We start from the raw sequence: 20980 nt of genomic DNA, 5'->3' as shown, positions 1-20980 counted from the left end.
GGTCAGATTATTTAGTATCCCAGGCCCTGAGATTTCAGGTGCCTCCCAGTGAGTGGTGCTCCCATTTTCCCAGCTAAAGTCAGTTCTTTTGGGGAAGAGAAAGGGAAAATAGACACTGGGAGGCAAATAGCAGTAACCACTTCACTCTCTCTCCCACTGTTGCTCTTCACCATCTTCCTATAGGATTTCCCAATGTTCCAAATTCTCCTCTAAATGATGCAAGTCTTTATGCCAGCCAACACCCAGATCCTTATGGGAATGGTCTTATGTACCCCAAGCACTTGCTAGTGTTTTCTGCAGTAAAGCTAGCATTTAATGTATAGGCAGAAATAATACCAGGAGGAGTGATGTTTATTTTATTAAGTCACTACTGTACAATACTTAGTTCCAAGGAGTCTGGTTTTCTTTACCTTCCTTGCATAGGGCTTCTTTGCACAATCTTTCTTCCTTTTGCATTTCCACGTTTCCTCGCAAGGTGGCACTGAATGCCTCGTTGTGGATGGAGGCTCAGCTTTGTTTCCTTGGTGCTTCTGTCTCTAAGACTAACAGACTAAAGTTCAACAGCACGTGGTGTCCCCAGTTAACCTCGGGTCTCTCTGGTGTTCAGTATCAGTATTAACCAAGATATGAGAAAACTACCCATCTTTCTCCATTTAGGCATGAATACCTTTCATTATAGTTAATGAAAAGGTTAAATCATTAAATGGTATAATCATATATCCTTATGAATATTTTACAGTGTTTTGGTTCCTTGAAATATTTTAGCCATTCTCTCGGCAAATATTGTTTGTACAATTTAGTACAGTGTTACAATGCATCTAAATTTAGCCTTACCCGAGATGTAACTTTTCTTAATTCACATTTCTCTGAAGCTTCCTATGATTGTGAAACTAGAAAGAGGAATAATATTTATTAGTTGAAAACTGATAGTATCCTGATCTAAATTGTTTTCAGTCAACATAACGAGGCAACTCAATCTTGTCAAACAACTAATCTGCAGGTATCTTTTTTTAAATTTAAAATAAGTATACAGGATTTAAGAGGCATTTCCGGAGAAGAATGAATGGTCATCCAGACAAATATCACAGTGATGGGTCTCTGAAAGCCCAAGACTCACGTTAACAATACTTATAAGAGACTTGTGTAGAAAAACCACAATGCTGACTTACTCTTTACATGATACAAATATTCGTGTTTGCTCAGTAGTGCATTCTCTCCCTTGAAACAAATTTACATGGAACAGCAGAGTATAAGCAGAAGATACCAGGTGTGAACTCAGAGCAGCAGAGTGGATTGGATGATCCTAATGGCGGTGTCATCAGGTAGACTGGAGACATGGCCTGGATACTCAAGGTTGTGGGCCAGGACCCTCTCTCCTTAGAATAGCTGCCTGCCTTTGCTTCTCTGAGTCTCCCTTTTCCATAGTTTCTTCATTGATCTCACACCCTCAGTAATCATGCAGTCCTCATTAAACCACACCCTGCACTGATGCCTCTTTCGTTAGATACGTGGAATACGTGTGGTCATTTGTAGTTAACTTCACTTGGGAGCCGTGTTCCACTGAAAGTAGCCTCCCTCCACGGGCATAGCCTGGAAGGTGCTCCCAGCACTTCAGCTCATGTCCCTCTGCCTAGTGCACAAGCGCTCCAACTTTCTTAGTCCTCCGTGCCTTAGGAGCTCAGTCATTTTTTTCATGGCCCTTTTTGGCCAAAAGCAATACCTAACAGTCAAAACAACTTAAGTCTATATGTCCTGACAACTTAGTAGCTGTTTGAAAAAATAAATACACACAGTTGAAAGAAAAAGTAATATTTAACTTTCATTCTTAGAGAACCACGATTATCTCAAACCTTGGAATCAGTCTAGACATCACCACCTGCATTTCCTGTTCCACATTGATTTTCATACTCACTTGCTGTTTTTTTTTTAATTAAAATTTTTAAAAATTTATTTTTTATTTATTTATTTTTGGCTGCATTGGGTCTTCGTTGCTGTGCGTGGGCCTTCTATAGTTGTGGCGAGCGGGGGCTACTCTTTGTTGCCGTGTGCAGGCTTCTCATTGCGGTGGCTTCTCTTGTTGTGGAGCATGTGCTCTAGGCGCTCAGGCTTCAGTAGTTGTAGCACGCGGGCTCAGTAGTTGTGGTGGACAGGCTTAGTTGCTCTGTGGCATGTGGGATCTTCCCAGACCAGGGCTCGAACCCGTGTCCCCTGCATTGGCAGGCGGATTCTTAACCACTGCACCACCAGGGAAGCCCTGCACTTGCTTTTTATCCCAACAGCCACCAAACCCCCAACTTCCCAAAGATGCAATGCCATTCAAAAGAATACCGCACAGTTTAATATTGAAATTCCGAACTACCTCAAGCTAGTAGCAAGCAAGGCATCTGACAGATGCCAATTATTGCTGTTTTTCCCCCAAATTTAAAATATTCATGGTGGTTTTGTGAGTTCACTGTGGTTCCCTGTTTGGGAACCATGGGGCTGGAACATAGTCATGTGGGTACATCTAGGGGCAAAGAGATTGAGAAATATAATCTGCTTAATTTAATCTGGTGGCCTCTGCTCCAATGACTTAAATATTTGAATATTAATTTTATACTTTTGTTCTCACAGGGTTGTCTTATATTCCCTTGTAAGAGTTACTGAAGGGCAGCTGATTATTGCCTCCTTGCAAGAATAATAACCGTAATAATGGTTACCATTTATTGAGCACTTATATAATAATAAACACTCTGCTAAAGTGCTTTTCATATATGTTCTCACTTAATCCTCACAGTACCTTTTGAGGTAGGTACAGGTAATATGCCTATGACATAGATACATATGTATATATAAGGAAACTTGTATTTAAGTGTCTTGCTTAAAATCACATAGAGATTCAGTGGTAAAGCAGAATTTGAACAAGCCTGTCTGATTTTAGAGCCAACTCTCTCTCTCTCTGTTTTTTTTTTTTTTTTGGCCATGCCGTGCTGCATGCAGGATCTTAGGTCCCTGACCAGGGAGTGAACCTTTGTCCCCTGCACTGGAAGTGGGAAGTACAGAGTCCTAACTACTGGGCCGCCAGGGAATTCCTTAGAGCCAGCTCTCTTAACCACCATGCTCTTTCATCTTTGATATTTACTAACTACAAAAATAAAGAGCAATATTATGTATTTGTGTTGGCATTATTTACTATTCTACCTATGCTAAAAATATTTAAATCAGTGTTATCTTTTATACAGTAACTATCTTCAAAGGATTCAAAAATTGAATTCTCACACACCCTGAGCAAGCATGAAGGAGAGAGACTTGTTCGAAATAGTTCAGTGTCAACCTTCCCGCATTCTGCTCTGAAATAATACAGACAGAAAAGGGGGTGGCCAATGCACATCTCGATATTAATTGAAGTCCCTTACCTGCAGAGGTGTGATGTGAAACATTTTGCTAACATCTTGACCACCTGTTTTTGTTGCAGGAGGCCGAGGGAAAGATGGTGCCCCCATCATCACTTTTCCAGAGTTTGTGGGGTTTAAACACATCCCAGATGAGGACTTTCTGAATGTCATGACCTACCTCACCAGCATCCCCAGGTGAGCTGAACACAGTGCCCTGCTGCCTTCCTCGTCACTGGCTTTGTCCTGAATTTCCCATGTGGAAGGGCTGGGCTGAGATGGAATCTTCCCTGAGCAGAGCTCACACTGGCATATAACTTAGCCAGTTTTGCTTATCCATCAGTCACAGACAAGGGACGTGGAAAGAGACTAGAAAACAAAGTTACACGAGTATCGGTTTTGCTTATGGTGTGCACATACGCAGTACTTAATAAACATTGTTGAGTGAAGGAAAATTGATTGAATCGCTAATGCTGCTCTTGTTCCTTCAGGTTCATTGCTCTAGATTAAGGTGATTCTGGCTTCCTGGGGCCTGTCGTCTCAGACACCTGGCCGCTGCTCAGGGAGGTCAAGCCATGTTAGGAGTTATTGAATTTATCTCCCTCAAATAAGGAATTCAGGAGTAGATTTTATAGTTGTCATTGTCAGATGAAGAAACTAAGTCACAGAGCAAGGAAACTAAAAGTCCAGGAATAAAAACTGTGCCTAAAGCTGAGACCAAAACAGAGGTGTTTTTGGGCATCTGCTACTTCCCCCTCTCTGGCCCAGGTCTCACATATTTATGCCACTTAAGTCAATAAATAGCCAGATCTCCAAGGGATGGAGTGTGGTCCAGAGTTCATACTGGTGACAAACATTTTATAGACATAGATGGAGCTGGGCGTGGGGTCCAAACCCAATTCTCCCAGAAAGCAGACTTGGCCAGGAAAGGCCCTACCCTCCATGGGTCTGTATTGCTTAGGATACCGTCTGTTACTTAAGTGTTTTGTGGTTAGGAGTCTACACAACAGCCAGAGGTGTGCTGTTTTGCTTGCTTTCCATCTGCCTTATATGATTTAGAGGTAAACACCTGCTCTGTGATTGAAAGGCCACCTGGAGTCTGATCCCACCTGCAGAGATTAGGAAGTTGATTAGTTTGCTTTAACCAAACCCACTCTTTTTTGGTTTTTTGTTTTTATTTTTTTGTTTTTTACCCTTCTTACTTCTTCTTCAGAGAAAGCTATGGATTTATTTTTAATGTACTTCTTCAAAATTCAGTACTTACATTTCACTATTTCCCCTGTTCTCTGCCTCTGATCTCGGAATATTGTATGTATTATGCAGACACGAGAGGATTTGGGCTTTGTTGGTTTGAGGGAAGGATGCTGTATATCTCTGGGTTTTGCTTACATGGTTCTGTCTACAGGAACGCCTTTGCCACCCTTCTAGGCCTGGCTAATTCCTGCACCATCATCAGCCCTTTGTCTGATCTCATTTCTTCAAGGAAACTTGCCCTGACCCCAGTTCTGCTCTCACAGACTCTTTATTTCCACAGAACCCAGAGTGTACCCCTTGTATAATGCCACAGTATATGGAAATTATTTCTGCGTCTTCCATTAGACTGTGAACTAGTGAAGAGTAGGGGCCAATGCTTTTTTCCCCCCTTATTTTCTTTTTTTAATTCCTAGCCCAGCACATAGTAGGTTCTCAAAAAGTGATGTTGGTGGAATTTCCAGTTCTGATATAATTCATCTCAATCAAAGCGTATTTGTTATAGGGTGAGAAGCGGGACGCTGCCAGAGAGAGGGGAACCCCACTCCTCACTCCTGCCTTTTCCTCCCAGGGTTATAGGGAGTTGAACTTGGTCTCCCTCTTCGGCTCAATTGCCTACCAAAACATTGACCTGTCCTTCTGTGAGGAGCAGCAAGGAAGAGGGTGAGCAGGGAGGTGGGTAATGGGTGGAAGTGCCTTCTCCCCATTCTCATTATATTTGTTTTAAACTCACTGTCTAATTTTACTGAATCCCCGGATACAGTCATGTGCTAAGTGAAAAGTGTCATTTTCATCTTGTCCTTGCAGCCTTTTCTGAGTCACGCTAAGGACTGGACATTGAGTGCCATGTAACCCAGTGTAGAGAGAAGCATCAAGGGGTAGAAACCCTATCTCACAGGCAAAAAAGATAAGAAAAATCAAGAGGCTACTGTTTAGGCCTGTCTTCCCTTTTCTGCTCTATGCTTCTTGTATAATTTCTTGTGAACTAGGGAGTATTTTCCTTTCCTAGAGTGCAGTTTGTCTCTTGAGAAAGAGTAGTTGTCTGACCAGTTATTCCTCTTTCCTCTTCCTGGCATTTGCTCCTACTTGCTCACTGCCCACCCCTTGTTACTTTCAACATAAAACAGAGACAACAGGTAAGAAGGTCTGAAAGGAGAATTTGACCTAAACTTTGCTTCCCAGTTTGCATTTCAGTTTCCAAAGAATGAAACCACTCCTGTTCCTTTTATGATTCCTATTCATCACAATTTGCATCTTTCTAAATGTTACAGTGGTAACCAGGCACCAGAGCTTTTCCCAGATTGCACAATGTTTTATAGGCAGGTGGAATGACCTACAACAAGAAGGAAGAATTGACACACTAGAAGAGGAGACTGGCAGGATACTCAGGGCAGGGAAAGGAAAGCTCGATGCCTGAAATGAATAAGGATCTCTCATTATGGCTGGGTTGGGTGAGTGCCGTAAGGCTTCCCACGGTAGCTCATTTTTTATCAGATCTTTGCTGAGTGCCATCAGTGTGTAGGGATCTAGGTTAGGTGCCATAAAGGACCAAAAACACCATAAGACAATATCTTGGATCTCAAGAGATTCATCACAGGACTCTGTTGTCATGATATTTTGTGAAATATGCAAAGAAACTGCTATAGGAGCTCGGAAGAGAGAAAAGTCACTTCAGACAGGAAAAAACAAGGAAAGCTTCAAGAATGAAGTGGGCTTAAAGGATGGATAAGATTTCCACAGGTAGATCGGAGAGGGACATTTCAGAGAGAGAGAGAGAACGGGATGGTGTTTAAGAGCTTTGGACACAGGCCAAACTGGATTGAAATCCAGATTCTATGCTCCTCAGCTGTGTCTGGAGCAAATGACTTGGCTTCTATTTCCAACCCCCACTCCACTGCTGGATTTTGAAGTTTTAAATAGAGCTTGTTTGGGGAATTACAGACTATCCAGGTTGCCCAGAGCAGAGTGAAAATCCTTTTCGGATAGCAGTGAGAAATGAGACCTGGATAGACAGTGGGGAACAGACCGGGCAAGGCGTTTTCCACCAAGTTAAGGAGTTTACACACAGTGAGCAGGACCAGGCCGTTGGAGGTTCTGAGGAGGAAAATGGCAATCAGATTAATTTGGTGGTGGTGTGCAGGATGGATCACAGGTAGTGGGGGAAAGGGGGCAGGGAGACCAATTAAGGGCTTCCGTCCCGGGATAGGTGCAAAGTGAGGAGGGAGTGAGCTGCATGATGGCAGGAGGACTGGACAGAAGGGGATGGACAGGAAGGACAGGCACTGAGGACTGGTGGTTGTGAGGGAAGAGGGAGAATGAGGAACTAATGATGATCCTCAGCTTTAGGAATTGTGTTCACAGTCAGATCTTTTTGCTTTTACATGTCTGGGCACATGGAATTGAGGTCTCATTTGAAAACTGTCTCCAGTGGCTACAGACTGTAGCTGAGTGGCTTGAAAAGGCATTAGTGAAATATTCTGAGCCACAGAGATGGCCAACTATTTTTAAATCACAGTTGTTTTTCGAAAAATCAATATTTGTATAACTAAGCATTTTTTTTTTTTTTTTTTTTTTTTTTTTTTTTGCGGTACGCGGGCCTCTCACTGTTGTGGCCTCCCCTGTTGCGGCGCACAGGCTGCGGACGCGCAGGCTCAGCGGCCATGGCTCACGGGCCCAGCCACTCCGCGGCTTGTGGGATCTTCCCAGACTGGGGCATGAACCCGTGTCCCCTGCATCGGCAGGCAGACTCTCAACCACTGCGCCACCAGGGAAGCCCTAAGCATGCATTTTTATTACCCTATTTCTCTATTCAGTTTCTTTGTTTTACTCATAGTTCTGAGTTCATTACCTGAGAGGGATTGGAGAAAGTACTTTTATTAGATGGTAACAAGAACTATATTTCATAACTGAATTTTATGATTATTTACTATTTCTGAAGGTCTTTTTCTATAATGAATCTGTCCAGAGGCCTATTTAAGTTTGAAGAATTCTTCCATGTCCCTTTTCCTCCCATAAAGCCTGATGAATATTCTTTGAGAAGAGTTGTACCTCTTTTACAATACACTGTCTGATAGAATGCTGTCGGGCATTTCCACTTTAGGAAGAGAGGGAAGGAGGACAGTGTTATTATTTGACCTGTGAATTATAATGACTTGCTCGTTTGTATTGAAAGACTGAATGGGATTATAGCAACCCGGCAGCTTTAGAAACCAGCCTCGCCAGAGAAGCGAGTTCGATCTGGGCCTTTTACTATTATGAAGACAGTGGAAAAGCCCCTGTTTTTAAGTGGCTTTGAATAGTATTAATAGGAAAGGTGCTGCTATGATTGAGTAGTTAGGATAAGGTATGTTATTTCCTGGACTGGCTATGGAATTGCTCCCCCAAATCAGGAAAATGGAATCGTTCATTTGACTTCTAAGGATAGAGGTTCAGAGTGGGGAGTCTTATTGGGCTGCTGTCTTGCCCAAGGTGGATGGATTTGCTTCACAGCTCTCAGGAAGGATGCCTTCGGAGACCAGACCTTAGGCACCCAACTGAGGCTCAAAATTAGAGAGCACCCCATGGATTTATTATGAATAAATGGTGACAATGGCAAGTAAGTCTTATATACCAGGAGAATTTGAATGGACTATATTAGAAGCCAGAAAAAAATTTAATATGCCAGATTGCTGGTCTTTGCTATGTAAGAGCCAGGGTGTCTGACATTGTTTCTCCCCAGTAGAATGACCTAGTGTGTATACAACAGCTTTTCTTTGTTCATTTGTTGAAGTGATTGTTTTAGAATACCCATGCTGTATCCTGCCTTTGTGCTATCTATCCTGTACAGAGAGGAGCTCTCTTTCCCTTTTCTGATAATTCAGGTTTCTTTAGACATTCAAAACACAGCCTCTTGCTTGAATTTAACAGTGCTAATGATTGTAAATATCTGAAATTTGTTCTTACTCAATGGTATTATCAATTACAAACAAGATAATTGCTCTAGTTCTGTGAAAAATGCCATTGGTATTTTGATAGGGATTGTATTGAATCTGTAGATTGCCTTGGGTAGTAGAGTCATTTTAACAATACTAATTCTTCTAATCCATGAACATGGTATATATTTCCATTTGTTTGTGTCATCTTCAATTTCTTTCATCAGTGTCATATCAATAGTTTTCTAAGTACAGGCCTTTTACCTCCTTAGTTAGATTTATTCCTAGGTATTTTATTCTTTTTGATGCAATTGTAAATGGGATTGTTATCTTAATTTCTATTTCTGATAGTTTATGTTAGTGTATAGAAATGTGACAGATTTCTGTATACTAATTTCATATCCTGCAACTTTACTGAATTCATCGATGAGCCCTAGTAGTTTTCTGGTGGCATCTTTAGATTTTCTGTGTATAGTATCATGTCATCTGCAAACAGTGAGAGTTTTACTTTTTCCTTTCCAATTTTGATTCCTTTAATTTTTTTTTCTTGTTTGATTGCTGGGGCTAGGACTTCCAATATTATGTTGAATAAAAGTGTCAAGAGTGGGCATCCTTATCTTGTTCCTGATCGTAGAAGGAAATGCCTTCAGCTTTTTACCATTGAGTATGATGTTAGCTGTGGCTTTATTTATTTTTTTATATTTATTTTTTTATTGAAGTGTAGTTGATTTACAATGTTGTGTTAGTTTCAGGTGTACAGCAAAGTGATTCAGTTATACATATATATATCTATTCTTTTTCAGATTCTTTTCCCTCATAGGTTATTACAAAATATTGAGTGTAGTTCTCTGTGCTATACAGTAAGCCCTTGTTGGTTATCTGTTTTGTATATAGTAGTGTGTACATGTTAATCCCAAACTCCTAATTTATCCCTCACCCCCCTTTCCCCTTTGGTAACCATAAGTTTGTTTTGTATGTCTGTGGATCTATTCCTGTTTTGTAAACAAGTTCATTTGTATCATTTTTTTATATTCCACATATAAGTGATATCATATAATATTTGCCTTTCTCTATCTGACTTACATCATTTAGTATGATAATCTCTAAATCCATCCATGTAGCTACAAATGGCATTATTTCATTCTTTTTCATGGTTGAGTAATATTCCATTATATATATATATATATATATATATATATATATATATATATATATACACACACACACACATATACACCACATCTTCTTTATTCATTCATCTGTTGATGGAAATTTAGGTTGGTTCCATGTCTTGGCTATTGTAAATAGTGCTGTAATGAACATTGGGGTGCATGCATCTTTTTGAATTAGAGTTTTGTCTGGATATATGCCCAGGAGTGGGATTGCAGGATCATATGGTAACTCTACTTTTAGTTAGCTGTGGGCTTTATTATGTTGAAGTGTGTTCCCTCTATACCCACTTTGTTGAGAGTTTTTTAATCATAAATGGATGTTGAATTTTGTCAAAAGCTTTTTCTGCATTTACTGAGATGATCATATGATTTTCCTTCTTTAATTTGTTAACGTGGTGTATTACATTGATTGATTTCTGGATATTGAATCATCCTTGCATCCATGGGGTAAATCCCACTTGATCATGGTGTATGACCCTTTTAACGTGTTCTTGAATTTGGTTTGCTAATACTTTGTTGATGATTTTTGCATCTATGTTCATCAGAGATATTAGCCTGTAGTTTTCTTTTTTGGTGACATTTCTGTCTGGTTTTGGTATCAGGGTGATGCTGGCCTCATAGAATGAGTTAGGAAGTATTCCTTCCTCTGCAATTTTTTTGGAATGGTTTGAGAAGGATAGGTGTTAACTCTTCTTTAAATGTTTGGTAGAATTCACCTGTGAAATGATCTGGTCCTGGACTTTGTTGTTTCGGGAGTTTTTCTTATTATTGATTCAGTTTTTTTTTTTTACTGGTAATTTGTCTGTTTATACTTTGTATTCTTCATTGCTCAGTCTTGGAAGACTGTACAGTTCTAGGAATTTGTCCATTTCTTCTAGGTTGTCCATTTTATTGGCATATAATTGTTTATAGTAATCTCTTATGATAATTTGTATTTCTGTGGTATCTGTTGTAACTTCTTTTTCATTTCTGATTTTATTAATTTAGACCATCTCTTTTTTTCTTGATGAGTCTGGCTAAAGGTTCATCAATTTTGTTTAGACCAAATAATTCTAAAATTGGTATGGAAACACAACAGATTCCGAATAGCCCAAACAATCTTAAGAAAGAAGAACAAAGCTGGAGGATCACACTCCCTGATTTAAAACTATACTACAAAGCTACAGTAATCAAAACAGTATGGCACTGGCACAAAAACAGATACATACATCAGTGGAACAGAATAGAGAGCCCAGAAATGAACCCACAGTCATATGGGCAATTAATTCATCAGAAACAGCCAAGAATATACAGTGGAGAAAAGACAGCTTCTTGAACAAGTGGTGTTGGGAAAACTGGATAGCTATATGCAAAAGAATCAAGCTAGACTACTCTCTCACACACATGCACAAAATAAATTCAAAATGGATTAAAGACTTAAATGTAAGACCTGAAACCATAAATCTCCTAGAAGAAAACATAGACTGTATGCTCTTCGACATAGTCTTTGTAGATTTTTTGGATATGTCTACATAGACAAGGAAAACAAAAGCAAAAATAAACAACTGGGACTACATCAAACTAAAAAGCTTTTGCACAGCAAAGGAAACTATCAGTAAAACAAAAAGGCCACCTACTGAATGGAAGAAGATATTTGCAAATGATGTATCTGATAAGGGGTTAATTCTCCAAAATATACAAAAAATTCATGTAATTCAACATCAAAAAACAAACAACCTAGTTAAAAAATGGGCAGAGGATCTGAATAGATATTTTTCCAGGGAAGATAAGCAGTTGGCCAACAGGCACATGAAAAGATGCTCAACATCACTACTCATCAGGGAAATGCAAATCAAAACCACAGTGAGATATCACCTCACATCTATCAGAATGGCTATTATCAAAAATACAAAAAAAATAACGTGTTGGTGAGGATGTGGAGAAAAGATTTTTATTTTATTTTATTTTTTATATTGAAGTATACTTGATTTACAATGTTGTGTTAGTTCCTGGTGTACAGCAAAGTGATTCAATGTTGTAGCTCTGCTGTTGAGCTATCACAGCAGAGTTCAGTAATTGAGGCAGAGATCATATGGCCTGCAAAGGCTAAAATATTTACTCTGGTTCTTTACAGAAAAAGTATGATGACTTTTAAGCTAGAATATTCGGACAGTTAATACTTAGTGGACATTATTACTAAATTTAATGCAGTTGGGCTTCCCTGGTGGTACAGTGGTTAAGAATCTGCCTGCCAATGCAGGGGACACGGGTTCGAGCCCTGGTCCAGGAAGATCCCACATGTGCAGAGCAACTAAACCCGTGCGCCACAACTACTGAGCCTGCGCTCTAGAGCCTGCGAGCCACAACTACTGAGCCCGTGTGCCACAACTACTGAAACCCATGCGCCTAGAGCCTGTGCTCCGCAACAAGAGAAGCCACTGCAGTGAGAAGCCTGTGCACCGCAACGAAGAGTAGCCCTTGCTTGCCGCAACCAGAGAAAAGGCTATATGCAGTAACAAAGACCCAATGCAGCCAAAAATAAATTAAAAGAATAAATTTAATGCAATGTTTATCGTCCCACTTAAGTTGTAAAGATTATTCAGTCAGGGCTTCCCTGGTGGCGCAGTGGTTGAGAGTCCGCCTGCCGATGCAGGGGACACGGTTCGTGCCCCGGTCCGGGAAGATCCCACATGCCGTGGAGCGGCTGGGCCCGTGAGCCATGGCCGCTGAGCCTGCGCGTCTGGAGCCTGTGCTCCGCAATGGGAGAGGCCACAACGGTGAGGGGCCTGCGTACCACAAAAAAAAAAAAATAAATAATGCCTAGAGTCCTTTAATGTTTAATATTGTGGACTAACTATGAATCCTCCTTCCCTATCATTTTCAGGCTTTCTTAAAATAGTAAGTAATAAATAGTAAAAAGTCATATAATAATTAGTAAATAAGTAAATAGTATAAATAATAAAATAAACAGTAGACAATATGGTCATCCCTTGGTATAAACAGGGGATTGGTTCCAAGACCCTTGAGGATACCTAAATTTGCTCATGCTCAAATCCCTTATACAAAGTTGCACAGTACAGTCAGCCCTCTGTATCCACAGATGCGGAACCTACATATATGGAGGGCCAGTTGTACTTGTTGATTTACTACTGTGCATTTATATCTTTCTTTACTCTCATCCTTCAAGTTCTTCTACCTATATTCCAATTTCTTTCCATTACTAAGATTTATAATATATTTTACATCTTACTATAAATGTTTTTTTCTTTGATTATAGGTTGATCCTAAATAATAGAAATCAGTAGAATGCATTTATATATGTAATATAATTGGACGTCTAGAGTGAGAGATGTAATCCTAAGTCATTAAACCTGTGTCACTCAAAGGAGAATGCTATAAATGTTAAGGTAAAATAGGTTCTCTTTTCTCATACTCCATGGGTTGCTCACAATTTAATTCATTTCAGACTCGGACAATGACTTTTTATATACCTTTTCCCCTAGCATTTCTAATTGCCTTTCTTTTTTTTCTCTTGTTTATAGAATGGCATATATCTATTGCATTATTAATATCTTACGGATTCTTTATCATAGAATTTGTCTAATGCATACATTAGACAAATTCTTTTGAGCCTCTCTGAGCTACTCTTATAATTCAAGGTGGTTGCTGTGTAAACCACCTGCTACAGGCTGTCAACCTGGGATTGCTTTTTATTCTGTCTCTGGGAAGGTCATTCATTCTTTTTGGGATTTCATTTTCATTAAAAAAAACTTTCAAATTATTTCTTTTGTAGAAAGGGTGTATGGTAAGTGAATCTTACAAGATCTTGAATGTCAGAAAATGGCTCACTTTGACCTCACACTTGTCTGACAGTCTGAGTATGGAATTTATGTAAAATAACATTCATCCGTTGATTTCTGGCATTCAGTGTTACTGATAAAAGGTTGATCCTTGTAACAAGGATCTGAGTCTTCATAGGAGCTGCTTCTTTCTCCCCATAGGAAGCTTTTGCGGTTTTTTCTTTATGTTTTGCAGGTTTGAAATTTCAAACTTTTTCTTTCATCCTGCTGGGCCTTTGAACAGAAGAGTCAAGTCTCTCTTAGGCTTAGAATTTTTTTTTCTGTCATTTCTTTGCTTATTTCTTTCTTACAACTCTGTTTTCTGCTTCTGGAACTCAAATTAGTGGGACATTACATCTTCTGACTCTCTCCTCTGTGTCTTTAACTTTCTTTTGTATTTTTCATCTATCACTTTACATTTTAATATATGTATATATGGTAGATATCATATACAATACACACACACACACACACACTATATATATATATATAAATTGTCAGTTCATGTCTTTTTTCCCATTGAGTTTTCTATCTTTATTTTCCTGTCACTTTTAAGAATTCTTTATGGATTAGGGATATTAGCCCTTTATCTGTGATGTATGTTCCATATATTTTCTCTCAGTTTTTCGTTTGTCCTTTAACTCTGCTTAGGATATTTTTTGCCATGTGAAATTTTTATGTCATCAAATACATCAGTGTTTCTTTCATTGCATCTGGATTTTCAGTCATTGTCAAAACTTTTGTATACCTGGGTTATAGAGGAATTCACCCAAGCTTTCTTGTAATACAGTATGATTTCACTTCTTACAGTTAGCCCTGATACAGTTGGTGTTTACTTCTGTGTGTGGTATGAAGTATAGATCTAAGTTTATCTTTTCCCAAATGGCTATTCAGTTATCCTAACACCATTAATTTTAAAAGCTCATCTTCACTTCAGTAATTTGAGAGGCAGTTGGTCTGCCTATTCATAAGTGAGTAATATACTATTTTAATTATGAGGAGTTAAATATGTTTAATATCTTCTAGGATTAATTCCCCCTCCCCTCCCAGGTCCTTAAGCTTTACTTACTTTTTTCATGTTTTCCTACTATTCTTTCTTGTTTTCTTTCTATGTCTATCTCCATTAAAAAAAAAAAAAAGAAAAAGAAAGCTTGTTGGTCTTGTCATTGAGACTGTTAAATTTACTCAGGGAAAAGTGACATATATATGGTGTTAAAATCATCCTATCAAGAAAAAGAAAAGTCTTTCCATGTGTTAAAATCTACTTTTGTGTCTTTTAGGAGTGTATAAAATTTTCCTGACATAGTTTTGTATATTTATTGTTAAGCTTATTCCTAAATATTTTATGTTTGTTGCTATTGTAAATGGGATAGCTCTACCATCATATCCATTAACTGGTAATTTTATCTGGTACTGAATTAGGTTTAGGTATCGTTGTCTTACTTGCTTCATAAATAGCATTTTGAAGTTTTCTTTCAGTTTTTAGGCTTGGAAACTATTTTTGTGGCATTGGGACTTTATACAGTCATTGATGATGTCAATTCCCCTGTGAAATTCCCCTGTGAATCTGGACCTTGATAACTTTATTTCCTCTATGGACATTGGTCTGTTTAAGCTTTACATTTCTAATGAGATCAATTTTGGTAAACTGTATTTTCCTAGGAAATTACCTATTTTTGTCTTGGCTTTTAAGTTTCTTTGCATAGACGTATGCAAAGTAATTTTCCTAAAACAAATTTTCTTGTGTTTCAGTGGTTATTTTCCCTTTGCTATTTCTTAGTTTATCTGTGCTTTGTCCTTTCCCCCCGCCCCCTTGATTAAGTGAGTTAGTGGCTTATTTATTTTGTTAATTTAAAAAATGGGATTCTGGAAACATAGGAAAAACACTCTTTGACATAAACTACAGGGCTTCCCTGGTGGCGCAGTGTTTGACATAAACCACAGCAAGATCTTTTTTGACCCACCTCCTAGAGTAATGGAAATAAAAACAAAAATAAACACATGGGACCTAATGAAACTTCAAAGCTTTTGCACAGCAAAGGAAACCATAAACAAGACAAAAGACAACCCTCAGAATGGGAGAAAATATTTGCAAATGAAACAACAGACAAAGGGTTAATCTCCAAAATATACAAACAGCTCATGGAGCTCAATTTCAAAAAACAAACAATTCAATTAAAAAATGGGTGGAAGACCTAAATAGACATTTCACCAAAGAAGACATACAGATGGCCAAGAGGCACATAAAAAGATGCTCAACATCACTAATTGTTAGAGAAATGTAAATGAAAACTACAGTGAATTATCACTTCACAGCAGTCAGAATGGCCATTATCAAAAAATCTAGAAACAATAAATGCTGGAAAGGGTGTGGAGAAAAAGGAACCCTCCTGCACTGTTGGTGGGAACGTAAATTGATACAGCCGCTATGGAGAACAGTATGGAGGTTCCTTAAAAAACTAAAAATAGAACTACCATATGACCCAGCAATTCCACTACTGGGCATATACCCTGAGGAAACCATAATTCAAAAAGAGACATGTACTGCAATGTTCATCGCAGCACTATTTACAATAGCCAAGACATGGAACCAACTTAAATGTCCATCAACAGATGAATGGATAAAGAAGATGTGGCACATATATACCATGGAATATTACTCAGCCTTAAAAAGAAAGGAAATTGAGTTATTTGTAGTGAGGTGGATGGACCTAGAGTCTGTCATACAGAGTGAAGTAAGTCAGAAAGAGAAAAACAAATACTGTATATTAAAGCATATATATGGAATCTGAAAAAAAAATGGTACTGATGAACCTAGTTGCAGGGCAGGAATAAAGAGGTAGACATAGAGAATGGACTTGAGGACCCGGGGGATGGGGGAGGGGGAGGCTGGGGCGAAGTAAGAGTAGCATCTACATATATACACTACCGAATGTAAAATAGCTAGTGGGAAGCAGCAGCATAGCACAGGGATGCATATGGCTGATTCCTTTTGTTGTACGACAGAGACTAACACAGTATTGTGAAGCAATCATACTCCAATAAAGATCTATTTAAAAAATGGGATTCTGAAAAGGATGGAGAGATGGCAATGGTGACTGGGTAGGCTGTTAGCAATGTCTTCTACAATAGAAATCCTATTAGATATAAAAATAAATAAATAAATAAAAAATTAACAATGGGATTCTGATTTTTTAATTAGATCAATTGGCTTTTCTCTTTTCTACTTTATTCACTCTGCCTTTCTCTTTAATATCTTCTTCGTTGTGCTTTCTTTTGGGTTGCTTTTTTTTTTCCTCATTTTTTGAGTTGAAAGTTTTTTCTCATTTTTTGAGTGTTATGAATTTTCTTGATCACTGCTTTGAATGTAGCCCATAAATTCTGATATGTAGTTTTGCATTGGCCAAAAAGTTCGTTTGGGTTTTGCTGTAAGATCGTACAGAAAAACCCGAACGAACTTTTGGGCCAACCCCCAATATTTTCGTTATCACTGTATCTTAGCAATTCTCTAATTATATTTTATATTTCCCCCTGACTGAAGAATTATTTAATAGAAGGTTTTTAAAATTTCAGGTGTTTTCTTTGTAGCCCTATATCATGACTAATTTTTGTGGATGTTCCATGTGTGCTTGAAAAGAAGATGAATCCTGTATTATCAGGAGATAAAGTCCAATACATTTCAATTAGCTCTTCCTTTTTGATTATGTTTTAGGTATTCTATAACCTTATTGATATGTTGTCTATTCTATCTTGTACTGAAAGTGGTGTATTAAAATCTCTTATGTAAAACGTATTTCTGTCTGTTTCCTTGTATCTCCTGTAGTTTCTGCTTTAAAAAACTGGTTATTAGGGTATTTGGAGCATAGATATTTATGACTGTTATATCTCCATTGTGAATTGTGACTTTTAGCATTAAAAAGTGTTTCTTGTGATGTTTAATGCTTTATGGCTTAAATCCTACTTTGATACCAAGACTGAAACCCCTTGCTATTGTTTCCATTTACCTAGCACACTTTTGCCAATTCCTTTATTTTTAGCCTTTCTGAATTACTTTGTTCTAGATCTTTTTCTTGGATATAGTTGGTTTTTACTTTGTAAGTCAAATTGAAAATCTTTTTCTTATATTAAGTGCATTAAGCCTGTTCATATTTATTGATATGACTAATATATTTGATCTCAATTTCATCATTATTTATTTTTAAATTAATTTTTATCAGAGTATAGTTCCTTTACAATGCTGTGTTAGTTTCTGCTCTACAGCAAAGTGAATCAGTTACACGTATACATATATCCACATTTTTTTAGATTTCCTTCCCATTTAGGTCACCACAGATCATTGAGTAGGGTTACCTGTGGTAAACAGTATGTTTTCATTAGTTATCTATTCTATACCTAGTAGTGTATATATGTTAATCCCAATCTTCCAATTCGTCCCACCCCATAAAATAGCAACATATATTTCATGTTATAACTACTAGGTGTATTATGTTATATTTACTGTATTTCTCTACATGATATGTTTTCTTTCCTTTTTAATTTTTTAACTTCTTTTGATATTTAGAAAGATTTGTGATTTTTGTCCTTGTATTTATGCCTTTTTAATGCCCTTAGTCCCTTTTCTAAAATATAACAATTTACTATCTGGTTTTTTAGTTTTCAGTAATATCCATTGATTCCCACCTGTTGCTTATTACAACAATCAATGAACTTATTCTTTTCTCTCCCCTTCTCCCTTTTCCTTCTATCTTTTAACTTGGATTATTTCTATATCTTATTTTCCTACCATGGTTAGTATTAGACTTACCATTAAATATGTTAAATTAATCCCTTTGCTGCAGTTTCCCCAAGTTATCTCTTAATTGGATGAAGGACAATCTTACTAGATTCTTCAAAAGGGGCTTATAGATACAGAATTCTCTGAGTTTTTTTTTACATGTTTATAACTGTTTTTCTATTGCTTTAATACTTGAAAGCCAGCTTGTCAGGATAAAAAATTCTTGGTTCACACATTTTCTTCATGAATTGTTGTAGAATGTTGTTCCATTCTCTCCATGATTTGTGTACTACTTTAGAAAAGTATGGTGCCTGTCTGTTTCTCTTCTCCTGGTAAATTATTTGATCTTTTTCCTAGAGGTGCTTAGAATTTTTACTTTAAGCCTAACAGTTTTACTAGGATATGTCTCAGAGTTGATTGTTTCAGATCAGTTTTCCCAGGTGCCTGCTAGTCCTTTTCAGGTTTATGTAGAATCAGGTCATTTATTGTTTTTGGAAAGTTTTCTTGTATTATACTTGTAAGTATTATTTCTGTTCCTTTGTTTTACTTTTAGTCTTGTGGACTCCAGTTATAAATATGTTGCTTCTTTTTCAGTCTGGCCTGTTTCCACCACTTTCTTTCTGACCTTTGTTATTGTTTCCTTTTGTTTTTTCATTTTCATTCACTTGTTTGTTTTCTTTATGCTATTTACTGTTCCTTATTAAACTTTTGTTCACATATGTTACTGCTTGGTATCTTGTTATTTAGACTCCATTTCTCATGATTTTGCTTCTCCTTTTATTTTTCTGACTTCAATCAGAAAAATTTTCTGACTTTATTTCTTCGTTTCTTTACATATTAGAAAAGTCCTATTTCTGTTCTTGGTTTTTGAGTTTCTTATTTAAAGTGTCACCTGTGCCCCATCCCCTACATGATTGTTTATAGACATGTAATTCAGTTTGGAGAGCTGTTACACCTTTTTGTCTGCTTAATGACTAATTTTTGGAAGGAATTTTCATTATCTAAAAAGTTTTTTAATAGACTTTTTTAAAGTTTACAGCAAAATTGAGTGGAAACTTCAGATATTTCCCATATACTCCCTGCCCCCACACACACCCAACCTCCCCATTAACATCCAGCACCAGAGTGGTACATTTGTTACCACTGATGAACCTACATTGACACATCATTAACCCCCAGAGTCCATAATGTATATTAGGGTTCAGTCTTGGTGTTCTACATACTTTGGGTTTGGACAGATGTATGTTGACATGTATCCACCATTATAGTGTCATACAGAATAGTTTCACTGCCCTAAAAATCCTCTGTGCTCCACCTGTTCATCCGTCCCATGCTCCCACCCCCCAGCCCCTAGCAACCACTGATTTTTACTGTCTCCATAGTTTTGCAGTGTGCACAGTGTTATGTAGTTGGAATCATACAGTATGTAGCCTTTTAAGACTGACTTCTTTCACTTAGTAATATGCATTTAAGTTTCTTCCATGTCTTTTCATGACTTGACAACTCATTTCTTTTTATTACTGAATAATGTTTCGCTGTCTGGCTATACTACAGTTTATCCATTCACCTACGGAAAGAAATCTTGGTTGCTTCCAAGTTTTGACAATTATGAATAAAGCTGCAGTAAACATCCATATGTGAGGTTTTGTGTGGACATAAGTTTTCAACTTATTTAGGTAAATACCAAGGAGTACACTTGTTGGATTACATGGTATGAGTATGTTTAGTTTTGTAAGAAACTGCCAGATTGTATTTCAAAGTGACTGTACCACTTTGAATACCCACCAGCAATAAATGAGAGTTCCTGTTCCTCCACATCCTTGCCAAAATTTGGTACTGTCAGTATTTTTGGGTCATTCTAATAGATGTACAGTGGAATATCGTTGTAGTTTTAACTTGCAATTTCTTAATGACATATGTTGTTAAACATCTTTTCATATGCTTATTTTCCACCTGAATATATTCTTTTGTGAGGTATCTGTTTTGGGTTTTTGCCCAGTTTTTAATTGGGTGGTTTGGTTTCTTATTGTTAAATTTTAAAAGTTCTTTGTATTTTGGATAATCGTTCTTTATCCAATATGTCTTTTGTAAATATTTTCTTTAAAAAAATTTTGTGGTTTGTCTCCTCATTCTCTTGAAGTTAAAAAGTTTTGATTCTTATTCTCTTTTTTTCCCCTTTATAGTAGACTTATATAGATGAATACTGCTTGCATCTTTGCAATTACTAAACAGGTTTGGTGGTTTGGGGTGGTTTATAAGATTCCTAGTTCAAGAACACCATCTTTTGTTAGTATAGCTAAATATAGTTTCTTTTATTGGTGGACTTAAAAAACTTTTTTTGGAAGTTAAGGGGAAGGGTGTGTATCCTTGATTTTTTTTTTTTTTTTTGTCTTGCAGGATGCTAAATTTTATCTCTTGGTTCTTTTTGTGTTTACCACACAGTTACCACCTCTCCTTTCATTTCCTTTTCTTTCCCAGAAGGCTTGTCTTTCCAACACTGCCTCTTTGAGTCTTTCTCTAGTCAGTACCCTGAGGTACGAGGACCCTTTGCACTTAGGGTGAACTTTTCTTTTCTGGGAATGATTTTATCTCCATCCCCTCTTTTCTTGACTCTCCCTATGTATTAATCAAAGTTCTCCAGAGAAACAGAACCAATAAGATATATATATATATATATATATAT

General features: G+C 37.5%; 1 protein-coding gene across 1 annotated transcript in view; it reads left to right on the top strand.

The window, feature by feature from the left end:
* The window catches only part of MCF2L2 (MCF.2 cell line derived transforming sequence-like 2), a 191182-nt gene that overhangs the window by 6482 nt on the left and 163720 nt on the right, over positions 1 to 20980 (top strand). Inside the window, exon 2 of the mRNA XM_024767261.1 lies at positions 3455 to 3569. Within this exon, the coding sequence (XP_024623029.1) occupies positions 3455 to 3569 (115 nt within the window). The remainder of the gene's footprint in view (positions 1 to 3454; positions 3570 to 20980) is intronic.

The sequence above is a fragment of the Neophocaena asiaeorientalis genome, unplaced genomic scaffold (assembly GCF_003031525.2).
Source record: "Neophocaena asiaeorientalis asiaeorientalis breed wild unplaced genomic scaffold, Neophocaena_asiaeorientalis_V1.1 scaffold225, whole genome shotgun sequence".
NCBI lineage: Eukaryota > Metazoa > Chordata > Mammalia > Artiodactyla > Phocoenidae > Neophocaena > Neophocaena asiaeorientalis.
This window is presented reverse-complemented; position numbering and strand designations above follow the sequence as displayed.